Below are 27,932 nucleotides of genomic sequence, written 5' to 3' on the forward strand. Positions count from 1 at the left end.
CTTTCAGCCTGATGGCTTTGACTGGGCAAAGCGGAGAGACAGAGAAAACTAATTTTACAGATAACATCTCCAAGGCCTATATAGTAATTTTAAATATTAGAAATATTTTTTCATAACAAATGATTCTACTTCCTCCTGGCCACTTCCATCAAGATACTCCCATTAATTGCAGGGACAACTGGCAGTCTCAGCAGAAACACAAACTGGTCTGACTCGAGGGTATGGACAGGAAAGGGTGTAGGAAGCCACAGGGATGGAGATCAGCAACTGGGCAATGAGGTACCTGAAGACACCATGCAGTCTGAAGCGACTCTTGCACCCAGCATCATCAGCTCATCTCTAGACATCTGACAGATCACAACAGACATGGTGCATACTCAGAGTAAGCAAGCCCGTTCTGGATCATACATGTGACATGCTGTCACATGTCTTGCTGGGAGTTACCTGGGAAAGCTAGGATGAGTAAGGGAAAAATTATTTCCTTCCTTCATGGGGACTTACAATTTCAGATGATCCGAATTTTAACATATTTTACCTCCCCCTATACAGTGTTATTCAGGCAAAACTGACCTGAAATGACAAGCTTTCCTTTAATCTGAGTGTTATCTGAGCAGTACTGTGCCTTGATTTATAGATAAGGTGTATTTTCTGGCTCACATTAAGGAGAAGCCATTGTTCTGAGTTGCCATTTATAAACCAGCAGATAAACAATACACCACTACAACATTAGTCCTGTAGGAGAGGCCTATACTAACAGAAATATAAGATGCTAAAAAGCATTAACCAAATGTTCTTACTCATCTACCCATCAAAAACTTTTTTTGTTCTTCAAGTGCTCTTTACAGAAGCTGACATTAGCACAAAATCTAATACAGTTTTGGATAATCACATTTCTTGAACTGGGAGGACCTTGTGAAAGTTACACTCAGCAGTAAACAGCCAGAAACACAGAAATTTAGCAAAAAACCAGCCAAAATTATCTTCTTCTGTGCCATCAATTACCATATTCAGATGACATAAAGAGCACCTGGAGCACTAACAAATTCACACGCTGCATGGAAGGCAGGAGTGGCCTTAAGTATCAAGAGCATATGATGATGGAGACAGGATGAAGAAACAGGAAAGAACACACAGCTAAAAAATCATACCCATGTCATTATGAAACACAGGAGAGACAATCAGTTGATTTTTTATATAGTCTCAGATTTTCCAGCTGCTCAGCAGATGCTGCTGGAAATTGTCACATCAATGAGACTCTTCAAAGTTTAAGTTCAACAGCCTAAAGACCATGAAGTGATCTTTTTCCAAGAAGATGTAATCACCCTGACTGCAGAATTAACTGCACTCTCTTCTGTGCTGAGGATATGATAAAGGCATTACAAGGCAACAAACGTAATCACTTGTTCTGGACACAACATATATTCAGAGTGGCTTTTGACTGGATATATACATCTATGAATAATGAAGCTATGCTTAGCAGAAAGGATTGTGATATAAATCCACAGAAGTGAGAGACTCTGCAATTCTTCCTTCCTAATTGTTTCTCTTTCCTTACAAGCCCCACCTTGGCTGCACTGTCTTCACTGGAGCTAGGACAACATCTCATGAGCATCTTGGGAACTGTTTGAATGTTAGAACCCAAGTCACCCCATGGAAGGCAAGGAAAGCATGCAGAGAAGGAGGGTACATAAAAGCCTAATACAGTAGAATAATCCAGCATTTTTGCAACCAGAAGTACCCCTCTGCTCTTACACCCAGTCATTAGGCAGAGATACGAGGGAGCTAAGCACAGAAAGCCCAGGCCGGTGTTTTTTGAGCAGAATTGTGTACAGTGTATACCACTGCAGTAGCTGCTTGGGCCAGTCGCAGAGGGAAGAGCCACAGGGGTTACAAATGGATTGATGGCAAGTGAGAAAATGAACTTCTCACAGAAATGCCCCTAGCAAAAGCTAAAATCCCTCAGAACATGTTTAACGGAGACTTCACTACAAAATTAGTGAGGAAGAAATTAAAATGGGTGTGAAGGGATTGTGCGAACTCTTTTTCTAAATTCGTATGAACTCTTTTCTTCTGCAGTTTGGAGACTTTTTGGGAAATTGTACCATAGCGACCTATCTGGTACTAGTAAGTCAATGAACAGTTGAGCTCTAGAACATACCTTCCAATTTCTAACATCTTTCATTTGTATTGCATGAAATAATAAAAATTATTCTGATTTTCCTAAAGTCTTTGAATATTCAAGATCCAGCAGGGATTAAAAACATTAAAACCCTGCAGCAAAGGTTTTTCTCCTAACATGTCCAGCACTCCTGCGAACCATCAGTCCTACAAGAAAATCCATTCTCCACAGTTTTCTAGCACTTCATTGCCAACTCACAAAGTCTGGACAGTCCAGAAAGCATCAATACATTTGAGGTTTTTTTAAATGAACAAATTGTTACAAATATGTAATCATCATCAAACATCTTCACTAAAATCAAAAAGAAATCTACGCTTCTACCTGTGCTTGAGAGAGCAAAGCATGCAGCACTTAAACGATGCAGTAAATGATTTTGTAGCATTTCTTATTACCAGTAATTTTATAACATCTCTGTTTATTGCATACATAATGGGCAGATGTGTGTTGTCATTAAACTGTTCTTCGCAAACATTGCCATAAAGGTACTTGGCAGATAATAAAATGTGTAGCCCTATGTTCAACACCAGCACTGCCAACAGCAGGTACATTGCTGTTCACAAACAGTATGCCGCAAAACACAGAAAAAGCCTGGTTGGCTCAAGGCGTTAATCATCCGTCTGTGAGCAAACCCAAATGGGAAGGGACACTGGTTCCAGCGCCTGGGAGAACTGGAGTGGGATATCTCTGCCTTGCTGCAACAAACACTGGGGTGCAGCTTAGCAAAAGGAAAGGGCTGGAACAAGACTAGTTTAATTTTTATTTTTTTCCTTACCTGGAAAGGATTCAAGCTATGTCCAGTTCTGAGCAATTAACTTCAAGGATTTAAAATCTAAACTTCAGTGTCTTTTATTTCAGTCTTAAATGGCCAGCAGTCTCATATCAACCTGTCTTTTCTAATAACACCGGTATATACCTCTTAATAAAAACCTCCAATCAAGGCAATTACATAGGAGAAAGCATTAAAGATTGAGTGACCAGCAGCCTTTGATTTTCATTGGCCTGAAATGATCTGATTTTCAGCTGTCTTTTGCTTTGTGTCCTTTCTGGGCTTTCACCCTCTGCAGTCCCTCTCACAGTGTTTCAGCAGAAGGCAAGCACGCAGATCGCTTCCGGGATCTGCAGAAGAGCAGAGCCCAGGCACCTTTTTGAGCCCATGGCATTGTCACTGCAGACACAGAAAACAGCTGATGTGAATACAACACGCATTCCCCTCCTCCCCCCTGTTCAATGCCAGGTGCTTTGGGGTCCTTTTCAGAAGAGTCCACAGGTTGTGAGGGGATACTTTGGTGTGTCAGCAAAGTAGTATATCATCCTCCGTGAGCCAGATCCCAGCTCCTACCTCTGTCACCTAAGGTGCAATTAACAAGGAGCTGCAGTGATCTCATGCTGCAACTAACATCAAATACTAAAAAATTCGAAGCCAAGGGGTACAGGAGATATTAAGTACTTAAAAACCACTAAAGATCATTCACACTAGCTGTACCAACCCACCCTTCTCACCCTCCTGCACGTCTGTAACAGCCCTCCAGCCCTTCTTGCTGATGAGACTTGCAACTCATCCTAATTTCTGCTGGGTTCTGTACAAGAAGGTAGGTGAAATCCCATGAGAGGAAGCGTGCTACCCATAGACCTGGAGGATTGTTTTTGTCTATTCTCCCAAAGCCTGCCCTATGTCTAATGACCAAAAAACATTTGGAAAGCATTCCCATGGGCTTTCAAATATTTCATGTCCTTTATTTCAAACTAGCAAAACACAGACCTGTTGGAATGAGGTACTTTAGAACAGAGAGGCTGCACTGCAGACACTGTTCTCTGCTAGTCTTTTCTAAAACCCTAGGGTGCAAGAATGACTAAATATTACTACCAAGAGTACAAGCTCCAAGGTTTGTTTTCCCTAATGCCCGACACCACAACCCAAGAACTAGCAAACTCAGTACAAAGCCTCGATATGTACTTGCAATCATAACTTCCATCACAAATCCGCTTCTCTGTGCCTGTCCTTCATTTCAGAGACACAGAAAACCTGCCTTTCAGTGTAGGAGACTTTCTGGAAATACTCTGATCAGATATAACAGGAGTGCAGGAGAGCTCAGTGTGGGAAAATCACCTTGAGGGGGGGAATTAGAGAAAAGTGGGTCCTAACAGAAGCGTAGTATTACAGAAAGCTTTTTTAGGGTAAAATACATCTATCACCTTCAGGATGGTTGGCATGCACATCTATGTCACCACAGTTCCCTAAGCAACACATCCTGCCAGCTCATGCTGATAGCAGTGGCAGAGGATGGAGCAGAGTGGAGACACTGTGGCCAGGCTCTGCTGTGCTCCCTGCAGGGATGGGAACTCTATGACACCACACAGCTGATAAGCTGCATAGCAGTTGTCACATGAAGAATCCATGAGATGTCTGTGGCTGAGCCAACCACTATGGTGAAATGACCTTCCTCGGATGAAATAATCTTATTGTAATACCAACGCACACCTCCATCCCAAAGTTACCTGCCTCCAAGGTACTACGACCTCTCGCTGGGCACAGGACACCAGTTAGTAACAACAACATGTATGACTAGAGTCACTCAAACTCCACCTAAAACTGATGGAAATGGACTAGTCCTGGACTGAAATAAATCCGTAAGGTGGAAATGTTGTCTAAACTCCTGGATTACCCAACTCTGATTCAGAATTCACAAAGTTAGGTCAAGCTGACTCACTCTCTAAAGTTGTTATGAAGGGACCTTCTAATCAAGGGAGTCAGCCTTGGGGAGGATGAGCAACAGACATAGAAAAGTCACCATTATCTAAATTATGCAGAAAGAAGCCTTCAAGTGAGGCAAGTGCTGGCTATGAAATAGGATGACAAGGTGTTGTAATCCACTGACATCAACAGAAAATTAGTTGAAAATAAGATGAAGATAATTGCGGTAGTGGGAGATGGCGACCTGCAACTCAAATAGCCCCCTCAAAAGAGGGCAGACCCTGCTTGAGGAGCATGCGTAGTTAGTAGAGAGCTTCAGCAGTGCTGAGGATGCGTACTGATTCGCACTAGAAGCGAGAAACTTGTAACCAGTCCTGGGTATGATAAATGAATATGCAATGTAATGTACTATGAAGTATAAAAAGTGGACGGATGAGGGGAGAAGTTAGGGAAGACTCCATCATAACTTCTGGGGTCAGTCGACAGGCTGAACCTGTCTTCTCCCCCATAGGGGCGCCTGTTGGGTAAGAACTGTTTTATGCATGCTAAATAACTCACACTGTTATTAGTGATTATAGTTTAGTTGTATGTAGTTTGGTTGTATATAATTCCAAGCTTATTTTTGCAGACAGTCCCTATCACTGGCGATCAGAAACCTTAATTTGTCATGATGTCATTTTAATAAAGAGTATTATTCTGTAAATTGTTAGTGTTTGCCCTTTGTGGGTGCTAGCAGTGGCTGGCAGTGGGTAACACATTCAAATGAAGTGGGAAGACCAGCTGAGGGCCCCCCCTGGTGCTGTTGGCATGTTTCCCTGAACAAGGCAGTCAAATTGCCCTCTGATCCACTGGGACTGTTCAGTGAAGGGTCCGCATAACGGGATGCTGACAGGCTGGTTGGGCGCAAGGGTCTCAGCATTCCTGGGGTGCTAATAGGCGGATCAAACACCTGGGGGTAAGATTACACACACACACCCTTTTCACGTGACACTCAGGGAGCAGGGGAAGGCAGGATCATTACAATACAAGGCACTCAGAGCATTACTTGCAGGAAGGATTGTGTCCTGTCTGTTAGGTTCTTCTCTATTTTCTTTGTTTTATGCCTGCACTCCAAACAAGACATCCTCTTTTCCATCAGTCTGGTAGCCTTGGCAGTTTGGCACCGTCAATTCTTCTGCAGCCCAGGCAGTTACCTTCTGGAGTGCAGCAATACTAAATTATCAGATCAGAATCTCCACGTAATCAATAAAAGGAGACAGGCAAATCAACAAAAGGAGGCAAGAAGATCATGTTATTGCTTTAAATTTCCCCTGACAAGCAGCTACTTCCCTCCACTGACTGCACAGAGAATTTAGACATTTAGCACAGGTCCTCATTGCCAGGTTTCTACTTCTTTAATCTTAGAGTACTTATCCAAGGCATCTAAAGAAGGAGGTCACAACAGTACTTTGATTGAGTTCATGCTACTTGCAAAGCTGACGGTCTTATTTCCTAGCCTGGTGGAGAGCCACACCACTGCTCCCTTCCAACAGCTACTGTGGAACCTTTGAAGTTTCAGAAACATGTCTAAATGCTGCTGTGTTTATAGCAGCTCCCTGATTTGAACAGGGGCTGGGAAAGGCTCTTTTCATATATCATTTCCAACACTGTTACACTGAGTTAGACTGGGTAGTAGAGAACCATTACAGAAAGATGATAGTGAATGGGAAGCTCAAGGATTCAGGAAAATAAATAACAGTGTTTACCTGGTCAGCACAGCCTTAATGAAAGTTGTGAAATGAGGACCACATCTAGCTCATTGTCAGAATTTGTTGCTGCCTTTGCTTAGCCTCACAGCCTGGCATTGAGCACTTCTGGCCCGTGAATCCCATTGCATTTTCATCTCCTCTCCCTTCTCGGTCACCTGCCACTGACTACAGAGCTGGAGGGAAACACCATTCATTTCACAACCAGATCAAGTGAAATTCATGAAGACTGAGGAGAGTCTCACTTAGGTGAAGCACTTTGTCTCAGCCTTCCTGAGGATCAAACACTGACGTCCGTTCACTCTAGTTTCTACAGCAAGGATTGAATTAAGCATACATGATGGAAGCCTTCACGATTTATCTCCCAAGAATATTCTTTCCTAGTTAGTACTGGAAAAAACATACAGTTACCAAAAGACCCAGAGCAGTCTGACCAGCACTTCTGACTCCCTGACATACCCCACCTTGGGTGCGGGTCATATCAAACATGAACTGGTCTTTGCCGTGTCTCACCCCATCTCTTCTGTGCAATTTCAATTACTCCAAGGAGGAACTACATTACCCTTAGAAGCTACAACACTTTAAGACTAAAATCACCTTTGTCTGTTTACATCACTGCCAATACTGAATGACCAGTTAGACACTGGAATTGTAAGAATGAATTTGACATGTTGGCAGCAGTGCATCATTCTGTGCCCTTTCAAACTGCAGCCACCCCAAGTTTTCTCCAGCTGCACAGAAGTACTGCCTGAGCAGATCACTGCAACCAAAATCTATGTTGCATCCAGTGTAACTTGCTGAATGTACAGAGTTTCTAACTTCACTGACAGGACAAACTCCCACAGGCTTTAGATATAGGTGACATACTGAATACCGTATATTTGTATTGCTTCACCATCAATAAAAGGAACTGAAACCTCTTTTCTAACTGTGACACAATTTCCTTTTCGAGTCCCTTTTAGAAGTTTAACAGTCCTTCATCTGGTGAAGTATAAAATGCATGAGAAATACAGCATTATAAATGTAGAAATGCTATACCTGGAAAGTGGAAGATAGACTTTACCATCAACAACAAATGAATCATCTGCTCCTCTCCCTAGAGTTGTACGTATGTCTTTTGTATTTTTAGTACCGTAACTAAATGTTAAGTATGTGCTTTGCCTTGTGATAGAGTGATTTTCCTGGTAGCCAACAGGCACAGAAGATTCTTTATTCTAGGCTCCCATGCCCCTCTACCTTTATCCTACACCTTGGGCTGCAAACCCCCACCCCCCACCCCCCTTTTAATAGGACAGAAGTCTAAGGACCGAGTGAGACAGCCCTTCTCAGATAACAGATGGCAGACCAGAGAAACGGGTCAGTAACTGTCTCTCATGAAAAGAGCCAGCCTTCTCCTTCTTCATTCCTTCCCTTATGCACCAGCTTGGCTCCCCCCAGCCCTGTGGCAGCTCCTCAGTCACTGCAGAAGTGCCGCGGTGGCACGGCAGCATATCTCACTTGGATTCCCTTCCCAGTGTCCATCTCAACTATTTCTCCTTCCAACAGTACTTGGGATCACAGGCCTGCTGAAGTCAGGACTTGCAATAATCCTTGGGTGTCAGACCATGAGAAAGAAAAATACCATCAGTAGCCTGCAATGCTTTTGTTCATGTAGGCAAAATCACCGTGCACTAATGCAGTCATCTGGTATCAAGTAGCTGTACCAGAGCAGCACGCGGCTGCTATGAAACACTGCAATAAATGCCATGGAGTCAAACACACTTCAATCTCCACAACTTTTTTCGTGTATCCAGTTTACAAATATTTATTCTGTGTGTGCTGTTTCTTCTCTTGCCAAGGAACCTCAGGCATGATGGCCACCACGTTTTGCCTGACAGTGAGCCTAAACCAGTAAGGAGTCTGTGGTTTCTAGTTACAGGTATCGTTGTTTTGTTAACCTTAAATATGCTCTGATTCTAACACATAGTTATTTGGAACTCGGAGTTCCTGTGCTGGCCAACATGCTTCATACGTGTATCTTTCTTATTCATACTGATGCTGGCCCAGGGCACGGCCAGGTTAACAGATCTCAGGCCAGACTTCAGATTCATTCCTCCTAAATTAAAATGCTTCTATGCCTTTAACCTACTGACTTCTTTTTGATGATAGTAAAAGGAGTAAAAGCCAACACCACAGATATCTAAAGGTATATGAGACTAATCCTGTTCTTTACATAATTGGTTAGCTTTGGATTCTCTTCTGAAAGCCAGGTCCAGGAGGTGGACTTGAGAGTCCAGAAAGTCCTGAATCATAAAGCTTGTCATTTCTAATACTAAATAAAGACCAAGGGTGAGCATAACTGCAATTTTGTGGGGGAATAATGCATTTATGGTAGCTCTTTTTTTCATTGTGTCTGTCCAAAACCTAATCACACAACAATTGGCCAAAACAATACCCAAGGCTGTGGTTAAGAAAACCTCTGATGTTTTCCAGAATCTTCTAACCCACTGTAGTCTATAAGAGAGAACTTATAGCTGAGCTGACACTGCCATAGCCAATGCCCATAAATCTTATATTTTCACCCATGTCTTCACAGCACGGATGGCAGTGTTGATGCTTCAGCTGTTTTAAGGACCCCTGGCAATTAACTACTATTGCTGTTTAGCTACTACATGCTACAAATTGCTGGCTGTGAGCAGCTTTATGAATAATGATAGATCTTGTGCTGTGAAACCTAAAACCCCCACCCAGTCCATAGGAAGAATCTTAGTCATTAACAAAATCTTCCTGCAAAGAAGAAAATTCTCTGGAAAGTTAATGAATTTTAAATTTCATTTCTGCTAACATTTTGTGCACTGTACATAACTTTTGTGTTCTTTCTCATAAGTGGCACGGTACTATGACCAGTATTAAGAAACATACAGGGGAACACTAAGTGGGAAAGGAGCTTGTCAAATATTTACAGCAGAAGCTCAAGAACTGACAAATTTCCAATTCTAAGACACATGCTATAACCATTGGGCCATGGTGCCAAGTAAGGCAGTAGAAAGCAGGGGCTGAAAGCCCTAAGACTGCATTTTTAGCAAACCACTCACCTGCCTCATTCTGAGGGTGGTACCAGCACAACAAGGATATCGTCAATTAATGGAACCACTTGGTATTTGAGAAATATACAGCTCAGATAGCTTACATTAGTAAATTCCTTTCCACATGGCCCAGACCACATACTCCAGCATTACTTGTGCCTCATATCTCCAATCCTATGTCTTTAAATCATCAGTCAGAACGAGTAAGAATAAGATGCAGAGAATCTCCCACCAACTCCTACAGATTAGCCTTACCAGAGGTAAACTTGGAGTCATGTTGCTGTTAACACCAGCTCATTAGCTGGCTTTACCCAGAAACAGCCACCAGGGAAACCCTACCATGCAAAAAAGAGGATGACCAGACAGAACTGGGATACATCACCTGTCCCATGCAAGAAAATTCTCCATAACTCAAGTCAAGTTCACACTTGGTACTGTTTCCAGTAATTTTCCTGAGACTTCTACCATATGGGCAGCATTTTACGCCTTAGAAGACAAAGCCTACTCAGCCAGAGAAACTCTGGAACCTGAAGACAAGGTCTTTAGAAGACTGAGGGACGGAAGTGACAGATGAAGAAGATACGTTCATGAAACAGGGGTGGAAAAGAGTGGAAGGAAATGATCAAGGAAGAAAGCTTTCCTCGTGTAGGGACTGGAACTTGGCACTGGGAAGACCAACAAGGGCTGGGCAAAGTCTCATGGAAACACTTGATCTTGCCTAGTTCTCCTGCACACCTTCATCTCTGCTCCACTGAGGTGGGAAAACTCAGCTTACCTCGCTCACATGTTCTCCCCCAGTAGCCGGTGCCAGTGCAGTCACAAATGAAGCGGTTCCAGCCATCCTTGCAGACGGCGTTGTTCTTACACGGGTAGCTGTCGCACTGCTTGGTGCTGAGGCGGGAGCAGGAGGACTTGACTCCGGCGGCATTCTGCGCCTCTGCCAGCTGCCGGATGTTCTTGCTTCGTCCATCAATGAACAAGTCTCGGATACAGCCAACGTAGCCGTAGTTCAGCATTGCTGTCCAGAGCTCTGTGGGAAGGATGAGTCCTGCCCGGTTCTCCGGCAGCCCGCCGAGGTACATGTCGCCTTCCAGATCTAGGATCTCACTCTCCCCACTAGCGGTGAATGGGGTGCGCCTGCTGTTCACCGATATAGTACCTAAATGAGGAGGAAAAGAAAAAAGTCAACACTTTCACTTACAGCCTCAGTCTAGTTCATTTTTTTTTCAATAACTGGGTGAGGTTTAAGGTTCAGCACAGGAGACTGAAGATTCCTCCCTGCCCAAATGCACTGCTAACAGAGACAGTGTCTCCCACACAGCTCTCTCTCCTCTTGAACCACAGGCCGTAAGTACTTCCATGCGGTGACTGACCATCATGTGTCTGTATCCCAACGTGCATTATAGGTCACAAACACAACAACGCAATGGCTTAATAATAACATGTAAAAAATGAGCATTATTAAACGGCATTCATCCAGCAGAGCAAAGACGTACTGAGAACATACAGGAGTTTGATGGTGTCAGGACTAGAGAGAAAAAAAACCCGAAGAAAAGCCTATTAATTCACACTACATAGATCTTGCAGAAAACACTTCATCAGTAACTCCAAAGCTGAACAGATGATGGAACTAAATAGACCCTCATCAGGTTTGTAGATGACACCAAACTGGGCAGAACGGTTGATGCAGTGGAGGAAGCACAGGGCTACCATTCAGAGAAACCTTTACAAGGCATAGCAAAAGACTGATAGAAATGTTGGATGTAAATCAACAACAACAAACAAGAAGTCCTACGTGTGGGGCAGAATAACCTCACACATAAGTACAGGCTGGAGATGAGCTGGTGAAGGAGCAATTGCAGAAAAGGACCTGAGGATACAGTGGACAACAATTTGGACTAGTCAGCAGTGTGCACTGGCAGTGACAAGAGACACTGATCACAGGTTGTAGCAAGGGAAATTCCAGCTCCATAGACAGGAACATTTTTCACCACAAGTGTGGTCAAATGTGGGAACAGAAACCTCACAGATGCTGTGGAATCACCGTCCTGAAGGCATTCAAAAAATGACTGGACACAACCCTGAAGAAAGCCTAGATTTCAGTAGAGTTTGGACTAGAAATCTCTAGTTTGTTCCAAAACACATTAATCTATGGTTTTACAAAGAAATTTCAGTATTCTAACTTCCTTTTCACAAACAGGAAAATTGAGGTAGAGAAAGATAAAGGCTCTCTCTGAAGAACAGCTGTCATTAAAACTGTAGTAGCTTCCATATGCTCCAAGCAGTATGTAGGAATACTGCACTGAGACCATTCCTACGCATTTGAAGAAACTGTCTCAGCACATAAAATAACTGGAACATATAATACAGAAACATAATCAGAACACATAGAACAGGTACAGAGAAGTGATTTGTTCATGGTCACACAGCATATCCAAATTAAAACAGGGAATACAGTGCAGGTGTCTCACACCCCAGAGCAGCGTACTCTTCAGAAGAGCATTCAGCAGCTTTCAAGACAGGGATCTCTGCCCACCAGACACTCAGCTAAAAATCAGCAATTTACTCTCCCTAGCTATAAATCATTGCATCCAATTGCCTCGTCGTTAAGATAGTCCGTCCTCAGAGACAACTATCCAAGCCTTAAGATTAATTCCACATCATTGCATTTCTATCATACACCCCTACAATGAGGTGGGAGCGTTTAGTTAATAGTTAGCTCTATTTTGTGTCTCTGTGAGAAAGTGCAGTCATGTACACATGCTTTTTCTTCAGCTGTGATAAGTGTTGTCTTAGACAACAGCACGTATGACACAGACACAAGGTATTTCATGTGTGTGATGTTCAGTAATAATTTAGGAAGAATGTCAGAGGCAGCAGAGTGCCAGAAGCAACAGAGGCATTACAAATTAAAGGCTCAAAGAGAACCATGATTATTTGATGAATCATTTTGCAAAAACAAGCTGCAGTACCGCAGACATTTTCCCTTTTACAAAGTAAGAAAAAAGAAGATGTGACAATACACCTAGAGTTGTAAAGGCAGCGTGTCACAGCCCCAGAATCACAGCCCTCTTCCTGCATCTCTGCTGCTGCTCCTCAAAAGCAGCATGTGGAATATATGTTACTCAAAATGCTAGAACTAAAATACTGGAGGGTTGAGCTCCAGACAGCTGCTGTTATGGAGAAAACAATCACCACCTGCAAAAGCCACAAAAGTAAAGAAACCCTCCAAAAGAGAATAAATACTAGATACCAAAGAGAATTTTAAAACCTGCAGACAGAGCACAAGGTGATGACAGGAGACAGGCCAGATAGCAGCCTGAACCTTCTGCCCCTGCTTTGTACCCTGCAACTATTCCTGTAAGGAGATGGTACTAGCTCGCATGCACAGCACTTTCAAGACCAAGCTGCTAAGACGGAGAAATTCTGAAGCGACCCTAGGAAGGAGCAGTCACACGAACTGAAATTTTTTTTCTCACACACACGCTCCCCCCCCCCCACCTCCAAATCCCATGTTTGCAATCAAATACCATCTTGAGAAATCAGAAGGATTTAAGCATCTTATTTCCAGTTCCTTAGGGACTTCGTGCAGGGGTAAAGAACAGACAGACCACAAGACCTCAGGTTACCAAGGGTAGAGCTGGCATACAAAGCAGACTGATGCAGACGTGGACCAGACTTTCCAGTAAGACTTTTAGTGTTGTCTGAGTGGGTGGGACAACACGTGTTTCGTAGCTGATGACCAGTCAAAAACATTGTCTTGTGTAACATGCTGCGCGTTGCTAGAAACTGTGGCAGGTTTTGTGGACGCTTTGTAGGAACTTTCCCCACGGACACTAGATGTCCATGGCCATGCTGGCAGCTTCTGCCAGAGTAGAGAAAAAAAACAGCTTCTGCTGTTCTGGCAGCCAATACAGACCAAAGCATACACAAAGCCCAAGGAGACTAGAGATACCAAAGGTTATTTGAACACAACTGCCACGCTTCCCCAGCATCCGCACTCCTGCCTTAGTACACTGCAGTAGTGAATATCTGGATTTTTAGGCTGTTTTACTAAGCTCCGCAGAGCCTGAAGTTTTGGACTGTTATGGAAATGGAAAGAAGGGGAGAGATGGCACCTAAAAAGGTCCTGGATGCTTTAGTAATGAGAATCAGAACCTCTAGATCACTAGCTCATTAAACCCAAATGACTGCTTTGTAGCCTGCATTAATTTATTTCAATTCTGTTTCTAGTGACAGGCATCCACATTAAAAAAAAAAAAATTAAAAAATTAAATACCTCCAAGGTGTAACCATTCTCTGGTCTGCACATGGGAGAAAAGCCAAGACCTAAACAAAAAGAGATCCTGAACTTCCTTCTCACACCTACCAAAAGTACCACTGGATAAGACTGATGGATGGTTACTAAAGGTACGGTGTGATGAAATCAATGCCAGTATCCTGCTTTTCTGTAGAGACAGGACATCAGTCACTAGGATCATTAACCCAGTACTTGTCAGCAGAAAATGCAATTAAAAAGAAAAAGAGAGAAGACAAGAACGTACAAACGTGTTCATTCTTGTTGAGCAAAGTGTTTTTAATTCAAAATCTGTTCTCTCTAATCAGTGTCCAGAACATCACAAACCTCCCTGCCAACTGCCAAGTGAATCCTACAGTCTCATCCCGCAGGCAGCAATGCTGTCTGTCACACCCTCCTAGTCCCGATGAACGTGTGTCCCTCTGCCCAGGTTTTTACAAACTTTCTTAAGCAGAGAGCTTAGTTACATTTCCACCGCTTCTTCTTCTGCAGCTGCCTCTCCAGGGACCAGAGTCCCCAAGTGATCAAGCAAAACTGAAGGCAGCACAGAACGCAACTAATTGAGTTTATTCTTGGAAGTTAATTAAATTTTAGCAATTTTAAAGAAATCAAAGCTCCATTTATTTATTTGTGGCTTCCTTTATAAAATGTTCCTATCGATGTCTATAGCAGATAGCAACACATAACCACACATATTAAGTCCTAGTAGAGCACCATGCCAAATACAAAGAAACTCCTCACATCATCAAAGAAAAAACTAGCTTCAGAAAAAGACCTGTTCAAACAGCTAGGCTTTGCGTGGTATCTGAAAGTCAGCTCTTTTTAAAACTCAAGGGAAGCAAATTCTAGCACTTCGTTCTCTTCAGTGATGGCATTCAGCAACTGGAAACATAAAATTAGGGACTTAAATCTATCATCTGGAAATCACCACACAAATCCCAAATCCCCTTGGGGTAGGTGGGAAGCAAAATTCCCTTTGAAGAGTTATACAGCCAGGCTTTAAGATCCCAATGGCTCAGGAAGAATTCAAGTACAATTGTTCACATATTCTCAAGACGAAGTTAGAGCATCTGATCATTTTGTTTCCTTTCACAATTTCAGAGTACATCATGAGTAAGTTAGCTTGCTATCCAGGACTAGAAACAAACAAAGTAACTCTTGGTAATTGCACAGTAGGTATAATATTAGAAATAAACTAAAAGCCACTTTTGAAAATTAGAAGCTGTGCAATAAAAACAGGAACATACACTGAATGCTGACTCAGATACTAAGACTAGAGTTTGGCATCCAAGGGAGAGGAGAATAAAGAAACCAAACTGAAAACTGCAAGATACTAAAGGAAACAAAATAGGATGAAAATGTTGATTTGTCACCATAATTTTGTCACTGGTTGTGCCCATTACTTTTATATCCCTCATGACAAGATCTCAAACCTCCGCTCCTTAAAGACACAAGATGAGGAAAAGATAGCAGTATTAGGTCACAGCACTAAGCTTTCATTTGGTTTCTACTTTCTTTTGAACAGAAACATGAAGTAGATCAGTGAGAATTTCTCAAACCAAGAACTAAATAATAATGATTCTGAAGGATCTTAAACCTTACTGTGGCCTACAAAGAAGTCATCACTGTAATTACATACGTAATTGCAAAGACAGGCCCCGAATATCCAAAGATTGTGAATAAAATATTAATAGACTGCATCTATGATGTGCTCTCTGAAGTTCACACTGAACATTTAATGAACACCTAGCCATTCACATCTTTGCTTCGCCGGATAAACATCACTGGAGTGTAACACTAAGTTTTTGTAAGAAGGTGACTCATATCTAACAGGTTTTGAAGGTTCTGAGAATTAATACAGAGCCCTAGGTCGGGATCTGAAAGATGAATCTGCTTAAGAAGTAGTCATCACTCTACCTGATCTTCCATCTCGCTGAATATCCACATGGTACCACTCTCCATCATTGGCTTTCTTCTGGGTGGCTTTGACTTTAATGGTCCCCGAGCCCATGTCCAGCAGCAAGTAGAGGTTCCCATCTAGAAGCTCAACTGCAAAAAAGTCTACCTTTGTATTTTTCTGGCTCCTGGCATCTTTCCTCTCCTGAGGCTTGCCATGGGTGAAAAGGATCAGTCCATTGGGTTCAGTGGTTCGGAAATCAAATGAGATGGAGCCCATCCTTTTGGTATTCCATTTAGGCAGACTAATATAGGCTTCAGGTGTCTCAAAGCTGATGGGATCCAGTGTAGCCACATTCTCACATACGAATTTCACCTCCCCGTAGATCTTCATCTTAGTATCACCAATCCGTGCCAAGCGAGACAGCTCCAGACGAATGTCATTATTCTTGTAAACAACCTGCCAGACACAAGGAAAAATATCATACATCAATCCTGTATACAGTACAAATACTGCAATTACCGTCAGCCATGGGAGACAAACTTCTCCCAAAAGGCAGCGAGGAGCAGAAAGGAGACCATGCCAGAGTCTGACATGATGACCGAGGGAGAGAGTAGAACAAGGAGCGTGTACAGAAATGACAGCAACAGGTATTTTTTGATGACTACAGATCAGATAAGCAGGCAGAAGAGAACATTTAGGCAAAGGACAGGGAGAACAATTAACTACCACAAGCCCACTCTGCTGTAAAAGCTTTTGTACATAAAATACAGTGTGTGTCTGGTATCATGCTGTTATATTTGCATAAATCCCATACAAAATACATAACAAAGTGTAACCTCCATGTCCGTCTCTGCTAGCCACAGCAGGGAACTCTGTGCCACCACTGTCATTTCTCTATTATTCCTATAAACCCACTTAACTTAGGAGAGAGATGCAAAAAAAAATTTAAGCAAGTTTCTGTGAACTGTTGGTGATTGCCCTGTGGCTCCTGAAGAGCTACAAGAAAAAAAAAAATAAACAAAGACTAAACATTTCTCTGACCAAGAAATCTTAAACCGCTACAGGCACAAACTTGCTACGGAGATACTCACACAGTTTTCCCTCACCTCAGCAAAGCTGCACTCTGTGCTAACACATCAAAGCCTAGACTTTTACTTTCTCTGGGTTAAGGACCAGAACTCCGGACTCTGTGTTGCTGCACAGATGGAAATTAGCCAAGAGCAGAGTCCCGAACAGCCCCAAACAGGCAAGCACTCCTGAGCATGCCTGGCTTGCTCGGCCCAGACCTCCTGCCCTTCTCTTTCTCACAGCTGCAGAATTAATTCCTTGCGAAGAGGATTCCTTCCTGCCCCACACCATTCTCACAGAGGCAGGGACTGGAGAAGGCAGAGAACTGAAATATTTCTAATCTGTACTACTCTGAACTGCCTTCCATGCTTCCTAAACCCAGAGCTGGCACACCCAGCAAGCAAAAGCACTTCTGCGACTAGCACATTTTTAATTGAATTAATGTTCTGTGACACTACCAGAGACTGATTTCTTCTAAGGAGTTACTATTTTAAAATACTTCATGTCTATTACATCTAGTATATACATACACACACATTTGATTTCTGCTTTCAAAATGCTAGCAGGATGAGTTGTCAGCAATTTGCTATGAAAAGAGAAGGGAAAAGAGATATGCATTTTTAATTCTACAAATGGGACAGGAAAGTCAGAAAAACTGAGCAAGCAGTAATTGTTAAAAGGCAAATGAGGGTGACAATGAGGGATAAGCTTCTGAAGTAGGTGACTTCAGAATGAAAAATCAATGAAATCACAATTCAAGAAATTTGTAGCAAGCAAAGAATCCCCAGCTTTTGCTGAGTATTAAAGGAAAATTTCCCCAGTGCAGCCAGCACAGCATCAGATTTTCTTGTTGCAAAGGCAAAACACCCCGCATCAGACTAAAAGGAGATGCCAGCTGTTAATTCCCATTTGGAGTCATGGCACAAAGCTGGAGCTCCTCCCAGCAGAGGACAGCATTCACCCACAAGACCTTGTTTTGCTCTGCCCTCACCCAGACTTCAAAAAACATCAGGTCTATTAATATCCGCAACAGGAATAAAATATATTTTCGATTTGTGGGACTCTAGTGGTTTCATTCTATGGATTAACCATGTTGAATGCTCTCACTAGATGGACCATACACCTTCCAGTGGCTCGGCCAGGCTGTGCATTGCAGCCTCCTGCTCTTGCCAGACAACAAGGTGCATTTCAGCCAGGGACCAGCCCTGAGCACTGCATGCAGCCCCATCTCTGCATCTCAAGGGAACAAAGGAGCTGAAGGTACAGAGGAAAATAAATGGAACAATTAAAAGGGTGGAGCAGGATGCTTTATGAGGATAGCCTGAAAAGGCCAGAGCTCTTACATTTGGAGAGGACTGAGAAAAAAAATACAACTGAAGTTTACAGAAGATGGAGAAGGTTAATGTAGAAGTGCTCTTTGCCAAATTCAGCAATAATAGAACTACAGGCACTCACTGAAACTTGTAGGGTGTAAGTTTAAAATGGATTTTTAGAAGTGTGCATTTACACTGAAGATAGTGAACTTCTGGAACTTGCCACCATAGGAGGTAGTGGAAGCAGAGAGCGTCAACAGGCTCAAAGAGAACCAGAAACATAAATGAACGGCAAGTCTACAAACTGATATTAAAGAGAAATAGAAGGGACAGACCTTTCAATACTCCTAATCCAACAGCAGTGGGAATGCACCACTGACAGCAGCCATGCTCACATGCCCTCCCTAAATAGCACTTGCGCCTGCCGCTATTGAAGGTGGAATAACCGGGTAATTATTGAAAGATTGGCTGCTCTTCAGGCCCACTAGGGCTTTTCTCCTGTTCTTAATGAATCTGCATGTATAGTAGATTGTGCGCAGTCTACTCCTTGTCCCACTGCAGGGACAGCCTGGGAAAGAGGGTAATTGGAAATTGGTTCCTGTGGACAGTCCTTCTGCCTGCACACACACACAGGGCTCCCTGGCTGGTACGACTTCAGCACGTCGCTGCACTTTCAGTATTTTTTTTTTATTTGCACCCCAGTATCGAGTTGCTTTGGTGGGCAAGAGAATGTCAGGCCTGAATGAACTGTCACTTTAATGATCCTGACATAGGAGAACTGCCCTTAGAGGATACTACCTATAGTTGCTCAAACCAACAGTTACCTAAACCATACCTTGACCCAGGCTTTCCTTACGAGAGTAGCAAACAGGTAGCACAACACCCTACGTGTGATTGATGGCTGGTGCTGGGTTGTATCTAGCTATGGTTCAGCCACAGGCTTTCTGCAGCCTCTGCAGGTTACTGTAGAAGGAATATGATCACGTACATGTAAGCAGGTTCCAGCTCTCACCTGAGCCACATAGAGGTTACATCTCCCCCTTTCATGTATTTGATACCTAACAATTCCCATCTCTTCTGGGGAAATAGAGGGTCCACCTCTTATCTGGGGTTTTCTGCAGACTTTCTTGTATTTCATTAGTCATACCAGTACCGCAGCTGGAGAATCGTTGAGACAGCCTTTCAAAGGATTTAGATAAAATTACACTGAGTTAGCTGTAACCCAGAAAGTCACTAACAATGGAGGATCTGAGAGCAAGTTTGAAAGACAGGACCAAGAAAGAAAGCACAAAGGAAGACCTGGGGAAGAAAGGAGCAAGGGGGTTAAATACATGCAAGGTTCTAAATTCAATCTTTTCAAAGAAACAGAGCCAGCCCAATCTGAACCTCAAGTGTTTGTTGTTCTACATTATTCTCTTTTAAAAACCCAAACCCACAATCTAGCTTGAGAAATTTAAAAAGCACCTGTGTTTAAGAAAAAGTACAAGTGTTCTGTACATAGAGGACTTGAGATATCATTGACAGCCACATTTGGACATCAAGATCTTAATGTATAATGAGGTACCCCAGAACTCTCAGTAGTATAAACACAAGGATGAAAATAACCCTCAGGTGTAAAATCAAGGTGAATCCTGAGCAGGAATAGAGACACAACAGAATCCCTGGCTTGGGCAATGGAATGCTAAGGCAGCTTCTGATATCTGCGATTCAATTCTTAAACCAAAAGTTCAAGAATGAGAAAACGGAATATAATTAAATGACTGGAATGCATGTCCCATAGTGAAGAAATTAAAATTCAGGCTGTTTAATAGGTAGAGGTTAAAGGGCGATTTGATTACAATCTACAAGTACCTGTGCAGAAAATGGAATTTGGCAATAGAGGGCTCTTCAGTCCACGTGACAAAGGAATAATGGGATCCAGGGGCTAGAAACTGAAGTTCGAGAAATTCACATTTTAGGATATTATGACTTATTTTTAAATGAGGGTAATTCGCTATTGAAACAATTTACTACAGGTTATGGTGTGTTCTCTGCTACTGGAAAACTTTAAATTAAAATAGTATCTTGTTTTCTCTAAAAGACATAGCGAGACAGGAATTAATTATATCACAAATCAGCCTAGATTATCATAATGGCTCTTTCTGGCCTCAAAACCTATGAATCTTTGTGTTTTAATAAAATCAACAGATGCTTCTGTCCTGTTTTCCAGGAGAGGTGAAACACATCCTTCCCAAAAGTTATAACTGCCTGGTAAATGAGAAGGTGCTTGTGTCAGTTCTGGTCTGATTTGCCACCAGTGCTTTCAGTGAGGCTTCTTTATACGTTTGTGATCCTACCTTGCAACCTACTATTAAAAAGGAAGTAAGAAGCCTAGGGCAAAATGCTTGATCCTGTACTTCTATCTACATGACCTAGTTCCTTAGCGAGTCACCTGCTGCAAGCCAGAGAAGAAACATTTTCATGTTTGGCTGGGGAAGCTGTCTGCCAGCAGTAAAACCTATCATTGCGTAACACTTCCTACCTTGTAGTCTCATTTTACTAGCCGTGTCTGAACAAACGTGAGGGCTCTTCAGGACGTACCAAAATACCAAATGAAACCCACTAACTCCAAATGGGGCCACGGCTGACTCAGAGGACAGTCCCTCGCTAGGGCATAGTCTTCTAGTGCCACTCCGGGACTTAGAAGTATGCAAAGCAATGAAAGTAGCACCCACAAATTTGTCCATTTTTATCAGATGGCTTTCTGAACAAAGCTGACCTTGTCTGTTTAAGCAGAGACAAGCCTGAGTTCATCTCCTGTCTGATATGTGTGTCAGAGAAGGCCAAGAGGCCTAAGGGAATCAAGGAGATGATACCTGGTACAAATATACACATTTACCTTACAGTTATTCCAGGAATGAAGTTAGAAAAGAAAAAAGGGAAGAAAATGACTACCAAAAGCTATGCACAGAGCACATGAAAAGTAACCTTCACACTTCCAATCTTAAAATCACTTTATATTCCCCAAATTAAATAAGAACAATGAAAAAAAGTGGTTTTTTTCCTTTCCCGTGAGGACTGCTTCTAAATACACTTTAACAGAGGAATATTTTGACTGCTCAATGGCTTTAAGGAATTCGACCAGTTTAGATGGATGGTCAGGGTAGTCCAGATGCACAGTCTCCCTCATAATCAGCAGTAGAATTCCATGACATCTGGGGCATTTTGAGAGATAACAAGATATACAATAAATCAGGTTTCCTTTAAATCTGCTTAGAAAGAAGAGTTTGTTTTAAGCTGAGCTAAATCAAACTGGCAATCTAGTTTTGAGGTTTCTTAAAAATGGCAACTTTGCAGTTCGGAAGCATTCAAGGAATTTCTCCAGCTACACTTGTAAGAAGCTTCACTCATGGGTTAATGAAAGGTCTAATCAGATGGCTTTTCACAATGATGAAAAGTGTCTCTCTGCAATCAAGCGAAGATGCAGATAGGGAGGGAGCAAAAAACGTGAGGAAAAATGATGTGCTAGACTTGGCCAGTAGCCAATATAAAAATTCCTCTCTGAGTCGGTGCTATTAAGCAGGAAACATGGTTTTCGGTGCAGGCTGGACACAGGCATGCTCCAAAGAGGAACGGCCATGGGTAGCCTGGTTAATTAGAAGATGACCATCACGAACCATCATGGAAAAGGGCAATAACCTGAAGGCTGTGTAAGTTTAGCTAGCTAGGAAGAGCACCTCCGAATTTCAGCCAAGTTGTTCACCTGCAGCATCCTGTGTATCGGCTGCTTTTTCCTGTCACGGGCCGTCCCCCTTCACCAAGTGCCCGCATCACTTCCCAGAAGGGCTAACTGCAAGACGTTCAGCCTCCAGCCTTTCTAAGGCTTCCTGAAAGGCACCTGCACTGAACCAGACAAGCTGCTCAATAAATTACAGTTCATCAGATGGTTTACCAGAACGGTGTGATCCTACCCTGCCGCAACCAGCAAGGAGAAACAGCCCGACCAGCTAACGATGCTTTGCGTTGTGTTTGGGACAGGCTACGTGCAGCAATCCTAGGCTTCAGTGGTGGGTAACTAAAGCTGCTACGCTGATTTTAAAAACTGTATGTGGACTGTCTGTACCTGACTAAACATATTTGATAGTTCACTGGGCTAACAACTGTATTCAGGTAACAAACACAATCACCATGCACCACACGGAAGGAGTTAATTTACCTGTCATAGAAAACAATACATTGAACGCTGATGATAAGTAACAGAATCCAAACAAATACTCCTCAGATATGATTTGTGCTATGTTGACTGAAGTAATGCGATTCTACATTTCATCTGAATTATGTTTAAAAAAGAACATGAGTTTACCCAGCTAAAAATAGAAATATGGTGAGTAGAACACTTAAACAATAAGGCAGAAATATTTCAAGCTTCCCTACAACACTTTTTCCACCTTACAATTCAATTGTAGGTTCTGAATAACTTCAAGTTTTGTGGAAAGCTCCAGAAAAGAGATTGATTTAGTTCCAAAAGACTTATAGGAAGATACAGAGAAGCACTGCCTGAAGCAGGATATAAAGAAAGAGATAGAAAAGGGATTCAAGGTGCAAGTAAAAAAGGGCTGAAGAAGGCAGAGTAGAATTTATTCTGCTGGTCTAGTGAGAATATTTCTCTAACAGATACTGACGACAGAGGACCCAAGTACTTCATTGTGGTCACAACTATCTATTAAGCCAAAAAATAAGCCCCTACTGCTCAGGAGAATTCAGGACATCGGAACGTGTTCACAGTTACCTCAGAGTTTACACCAACCCAAATCATTCACAGCGTATCCCAGAGCAGGTGAAGGTCTATCTTGCTGCCAGATCTTTCAGCTTGGAACATACTAAGATAAAAACCAAACATATCTATGCCTTTTTGGAGTAAGAGCTAAGATTTTTTGCCTTATGACCAACCAAATACATGAATGAGAGAGATTACAAACTTCAGGGGGAAAGAAAGTTGCTCTACAGCTATTTATGGAAGTTCTAATATGAACATGAATAACATGAATAAATGAGGTTCTAGAGCTGTACAATACGTTTTTGCATATACTGAGCTGCTTCTCGAGTTACCTATGAATACTGTTAAGAGACTAAAATGTCAAATGCTCTACAGCCTGACTTATTCCAGGTGTTGCATTGCAGCATCCAAACTACAGAAAAGCAGGGTTGTGAAATGACCTGCTTCTTGGATTCCTTCCTTCTAACAGGTAGCAGTAAGAACAGAATTTATTTCATCACATGGGTGGATTTCCGCATCCCTCCATGCTGGGATAAACTGGCTGCTGATTCATTTGCTCTACTGTGGAAGAAAATCTTGATTTCAAAGGGAAGAGCAGACCCCACAATTGCATCCCAAGACAAACAAGATGGGAACATTAAAAATACATATATATTTGTGAAAAAAAGGCATGACACTTTATAGAGGGGGGAGAAGCCTTCATGATTGCAAGAGAAATACTGCTGAAGGATTCTGTATTGGCCTTAAAGACTGAAGTTGTTGCCTCAGCTACCAAAACATAGCACAGCATAGGCAGCAGTAAGATTAAGCAGAACTGGTCTTAGCATGGACTATGATTTGAGGATAAATGCTCTTTTGTGGTGGAAGCCGCCTTCTTTCCTTATTACAGAAACTTCAAGTTCTGCAATAAGTGAAGAACGAGATCACAGGAAATAAGATCTAGTTTCTGGATTTCTTAAAATGTCACTTTTCCACAGGCTTTCTAAGAAACGGTGAGAAAGCCACCTAAAATCAGTATTTTTAAAAGTATATTCCTCACATTATGGCAGCCAAGGAGGTCATGGAATTGGTTTTGCAGAAGTGCTCATTAGCCAAAAGCTGTAAGCGAAGATAAGGAGAGATTTTGTCTTTACTGTTAAAGCTAAAAGAAATGCTCCGAGAGATTAGACCTAGATTTCTCAGTCACTTTCAAAAAACTAGCTGATGCTTGTTAATATTTAGGTGAAAAAGTCACTGACTGATATTTGACAGTAGCAGAGTTCACCTTTGTGTTATGGCAAAGCATTTTAAGGCATTTCCCTGTGAATTAAGGTGCACAAATTTGAACTTACCCTCTTTCTCCATGCTCTATTCAACCTCCATTTGGCCTGGTAACAGAGAAGAATAAAAGCTGCAGGACAGGGAAGCCAAGACCACCAGTTTAATACTCTTGCTTGTGCCACAGGCACACCTCATGCTAGCACTGAAAAGCAACTTGTACCCTGGATGTGTCTTTGGATATAAGAAGGGCATAGAGGAGACTTATCATTATTTTACAAATATTCATTCATATACAATAATGAGGAAATTCTAAGTTCTGCACTGAGCTTGTATAATGCAGAGCTAAAAAAAAAAGACGGAAGAAACACTCACTTAATAGCTACGCACTAAAAACCATTCATTGGGTGGACTAAATGAAGCATCCTGGAATGTATGGTGATATAGGAAGACGCAGTGCTGTACTTTGCTGGAGATCACATCCAGTTTGAAGAATTGCACTTCAAGAAGGGAGTGGGACTATTGGAAAGTGTCCTGAGGATAGCCATGAGACTACCCAGAGGTCTCAAAAATGTAAGAAAGATTGAAAGTATTGCTTCTTTTTAACATAAAGAAAATTGCAAGGAGACATTATAACAATGTTCAAATATAAAAAGGCTTCTACAAAGCAGAAAGGAGCAATCTGTTCTCTGTACCTAAGCTGAAAAGGACAAGAAATAATGGGCAAAAATTACAGCAAGAAAGTGTTAGAATTGATGTTAGGAAAAGTTGTGGGTTTTTTTGATTTAAGAACAGTGAAGTACTGGGAGAGATTGCCTGGGGAGCAACCATCACTGGAGACCTTTAATTACAGGTTAAACAAATTGCTGTCAAGACTCTCATAGATGCCTTTGATTTTGTCTTGGGACAGTAGAAGTGGAAAAGATTAAATAACATCTCATGTTCCATTCCAGGTGTATTTTATATGATTCTGTGTTGGGGGGAGAGGTGGAGCAGACACACAGGACATGAGAAAGGGGAAATTGTACTCTGAATGTAGATGAAGACTTTCCTGTGTTCAATGCACAGAAAGGAAGAATAAACCTTATGTTAACACACTTATGATAGCTCACAAATGTGAAGAGCTCGATTTACAGATGAACTTCCTAGCCAATGAAGGTTTGACAGCATTTTCAGAGTTAAAAAAAAAAGGAAGAAAAAGAAATCATCATCACAGAAGCTTATTTGCCAGCATGCAGCAGTTGACTTCAATTACATTCAGTTCTGTATTGAGCTTATATAGAGATTCACCAGTTACAGAATGCTCTGCTCCTCCCAAATGCATCCTGAAATCTCAGATTTGTCTAGCTAGCACAAGCTAAATCTGTCTAGCTTGGTTCAGTGATGAGTATGTGAGGAAACGATTACAGTGAAGTGTCTTAAGGATTTCATCTGAAAGGCAGAGAGGAATTATTTTAGGATGGCCCCATTGATCATTTAAGGCTTGAACCTTATTACACAAGACACTGAAAACTGTATCAGACAACGACTTCGCAAACAACACTCCACTTCGTGATTTCATTGTATTTCAAATCCACCTAAGGTTGTGCAAGTACAAAAGACCTATCTCAGGAAATAGAACTGTTGTGTATGGCTGGGTGAATGTTTCCATCAGGATGGCTTTCTAACACATAATTTAATTTTCCTATCAAAGAATTAGCAAGGAAATGCTTCCCTTCAAGCCGTCATAACCCAAAATGGCACATTTAGTTTCATCAAACTTAGCAGAAAAGCTTTTGTATGAACTTACCATAACATAAAACAGTGTTTTCCAGGCATTGTCTTTACTTTCACTCGTGATCCCCATTTTTACCCCTGGTTTGCACTCTAGGAAAACAGTTTCACATGATGAGATGTCAGTGTCTCACCTGACATCAGAAGAGACACATGACCGGGTTTGCCACAAAGCAGCTTAACCAAATACTCCAGCCCCTATGGGAGAACAGGACACAAGGGCCCTACAGGACAGCTACCACATGGAACTGCACTGGATAGGAAACCACAGTTCTTGTGTGGCTTCAGAGTATTTGGTGTCAGCTCAATAATTAACATGAAATATTTTGCTTCAGGGAATATCAGGATGTTTCATATAAATTTAATTCTGAAGCTTTGAGGGATTTCCATTTAAAAAAAAAAAAATTAATAGCAGCAATGAAAACAAATGTGAGCTGGAGGAACCTCCTTTGGGACAGAAACTCTTCATTTCACTCAGCTTTTCCTTTCAGTGATAAAATGTGTTTTACCAATAACACAAACGTTTGAAGTCTTCTGTGAAATTACTGAATAGATATTGCTTGCTTACAGGTATGCAGTTTTTCCCCACTACCTATCTTCCCTAGCCCACGTGCCTTCAGCCTGCTCCACAAGAATATCCCCAGCAGGTACAAGAAGATAGTTCCATCTCCATATGCCAGTCAAGCACTAGCCTCACTGCCGAGGCTTCCAGCGTGCTAGGCAAATCCTGCCAGCCACAGCGGCGTTTTCTACGTGTTTGTCACTTGTCCAGCAAAAAACCAAATGGAAAACATTTACCATTACATATGCAAGAGCACATGCTTAATAGTGAGCACTGCTCAAATAATGATGGGATCAGCACGACAGTGGAAGTATTTAGTGGGTTTAGTATTGTGTAGACATATTCCACAAACTTAAAGCGGTGTCACCGTTTGTAGGCGGATGGTAACAGCTGGGGGTCCTGCATCCCATTGTGTGTCTCCCTCCCTCAGCCCCAGCACAAAGGTCACGGGGGCACTGCTACCTCCTTCCATCTGCGATGGCAACCAAGGTAAAAGGCATGCCTTCAGCTAGGCTCTCCTCCTGTGAGGGAGCAAAGATGCTCCGGCTCTGCTGAAGAAGTGCCATTGGCAGGATGGCACTTCCCATGGCTGGCACCATCTGTCATAGTGCACCACACGGGTCTGGATGGACTGGGAAGGAGGAGGAGGACCCATCTCCATACATCTGAACTGAAACACTGTGGGTTTCTGAACTTTTTTTTAATGCTCTTCTTGTTTCATTGTGCAAAAACCTGCCAACATGGGCATCTCTGCTCACCTTTCCAGGTTCTCTTTGCTCGCTCCTGTTCAAATTATAAGGCATGGAACAAAGTTCAAACCTTCCACAGGTAGGATTCACCAAATATTTATCTGCACTGGGCCTTATGTTGTATGAAAACAGGGAGGTGATGGGCTAAATATTTGCTTGAATATTTGCTGGAGATGGCAGTGAATGTAATTAATTCCCTACCTGCAAGAGACATCAAAAGAAAAATACTATCATCTCATAATGCCATCTTGATTATAGATAAAGAACCAGAAGCATTTCTACATCTTTCTCCTACATGTATCTAAAAAACTTTCAGCTGTGACCTCCAGCTCCACAGGTTCCAGCACTAACAAAAGGAAGGGGAGAATTAAAAAAAAAAAAAAACAATTTAAAAAATTAAAAGATCTATCTTCTGTTCGGGACTAAGCCACAGCTACCATGATGCCAAAAAGCCTAATCTGTCTATTCATTCAGAAGACATGCAGCTGCACCAGTCACAGCTTTAGCACCCAGCACAACACTCTGAGACCAGTAAAGGAAGGATTGCAGTGGGACAGCTCCCTCTCGTCTGCTTGT

General features: G+C 42.2%; 1 protein-coding gene across 21 annotated transcripts in view; it reads right to left on the bottom strand.

The window, feature by feature from the left end:
• NRXN3 (neurexin 3) overlaps window positions 1-27,932 on the bottom strand; it is a 1,021,997-nt gene that overhangs the window by 693,764 nt on the left and 300,301 nt on the right. For all 21 annotated transcript variants that reach the window (XM_055812570.1, XM_055812560.1, XM_055812519.1 and 18 more), the window contains 2 exons: window positions 15,896-16,334; window positions 10,457-10,840 (listed from right to left, as the gene is read on the bottom strand). In XM_055812570.1, the coding sequence (XP_055668545.1) occupies window positions 10,457-10,840; window positions 15,896-16,334 (823 nt within the window). The remainder of the gene's footprint in view (window positions 1-10,456; window positions 10,841-15,895; window positions 16,335-27,932) is intronic.

This window comes from Falco peregrinus, chromosome 1 (assembly GCF_023634155.1).
Source record: "Falco peregrinus isolate bFalPer1 chromosome 1, bFalPer1.pri, whole genome shotgun sequence".
Classification (NCBI taxonomy): Eukaryota; Metazoa; Chordata; class Aves; order Falconiformes; family Falconidae; genus Falco; species Falco peregrinus.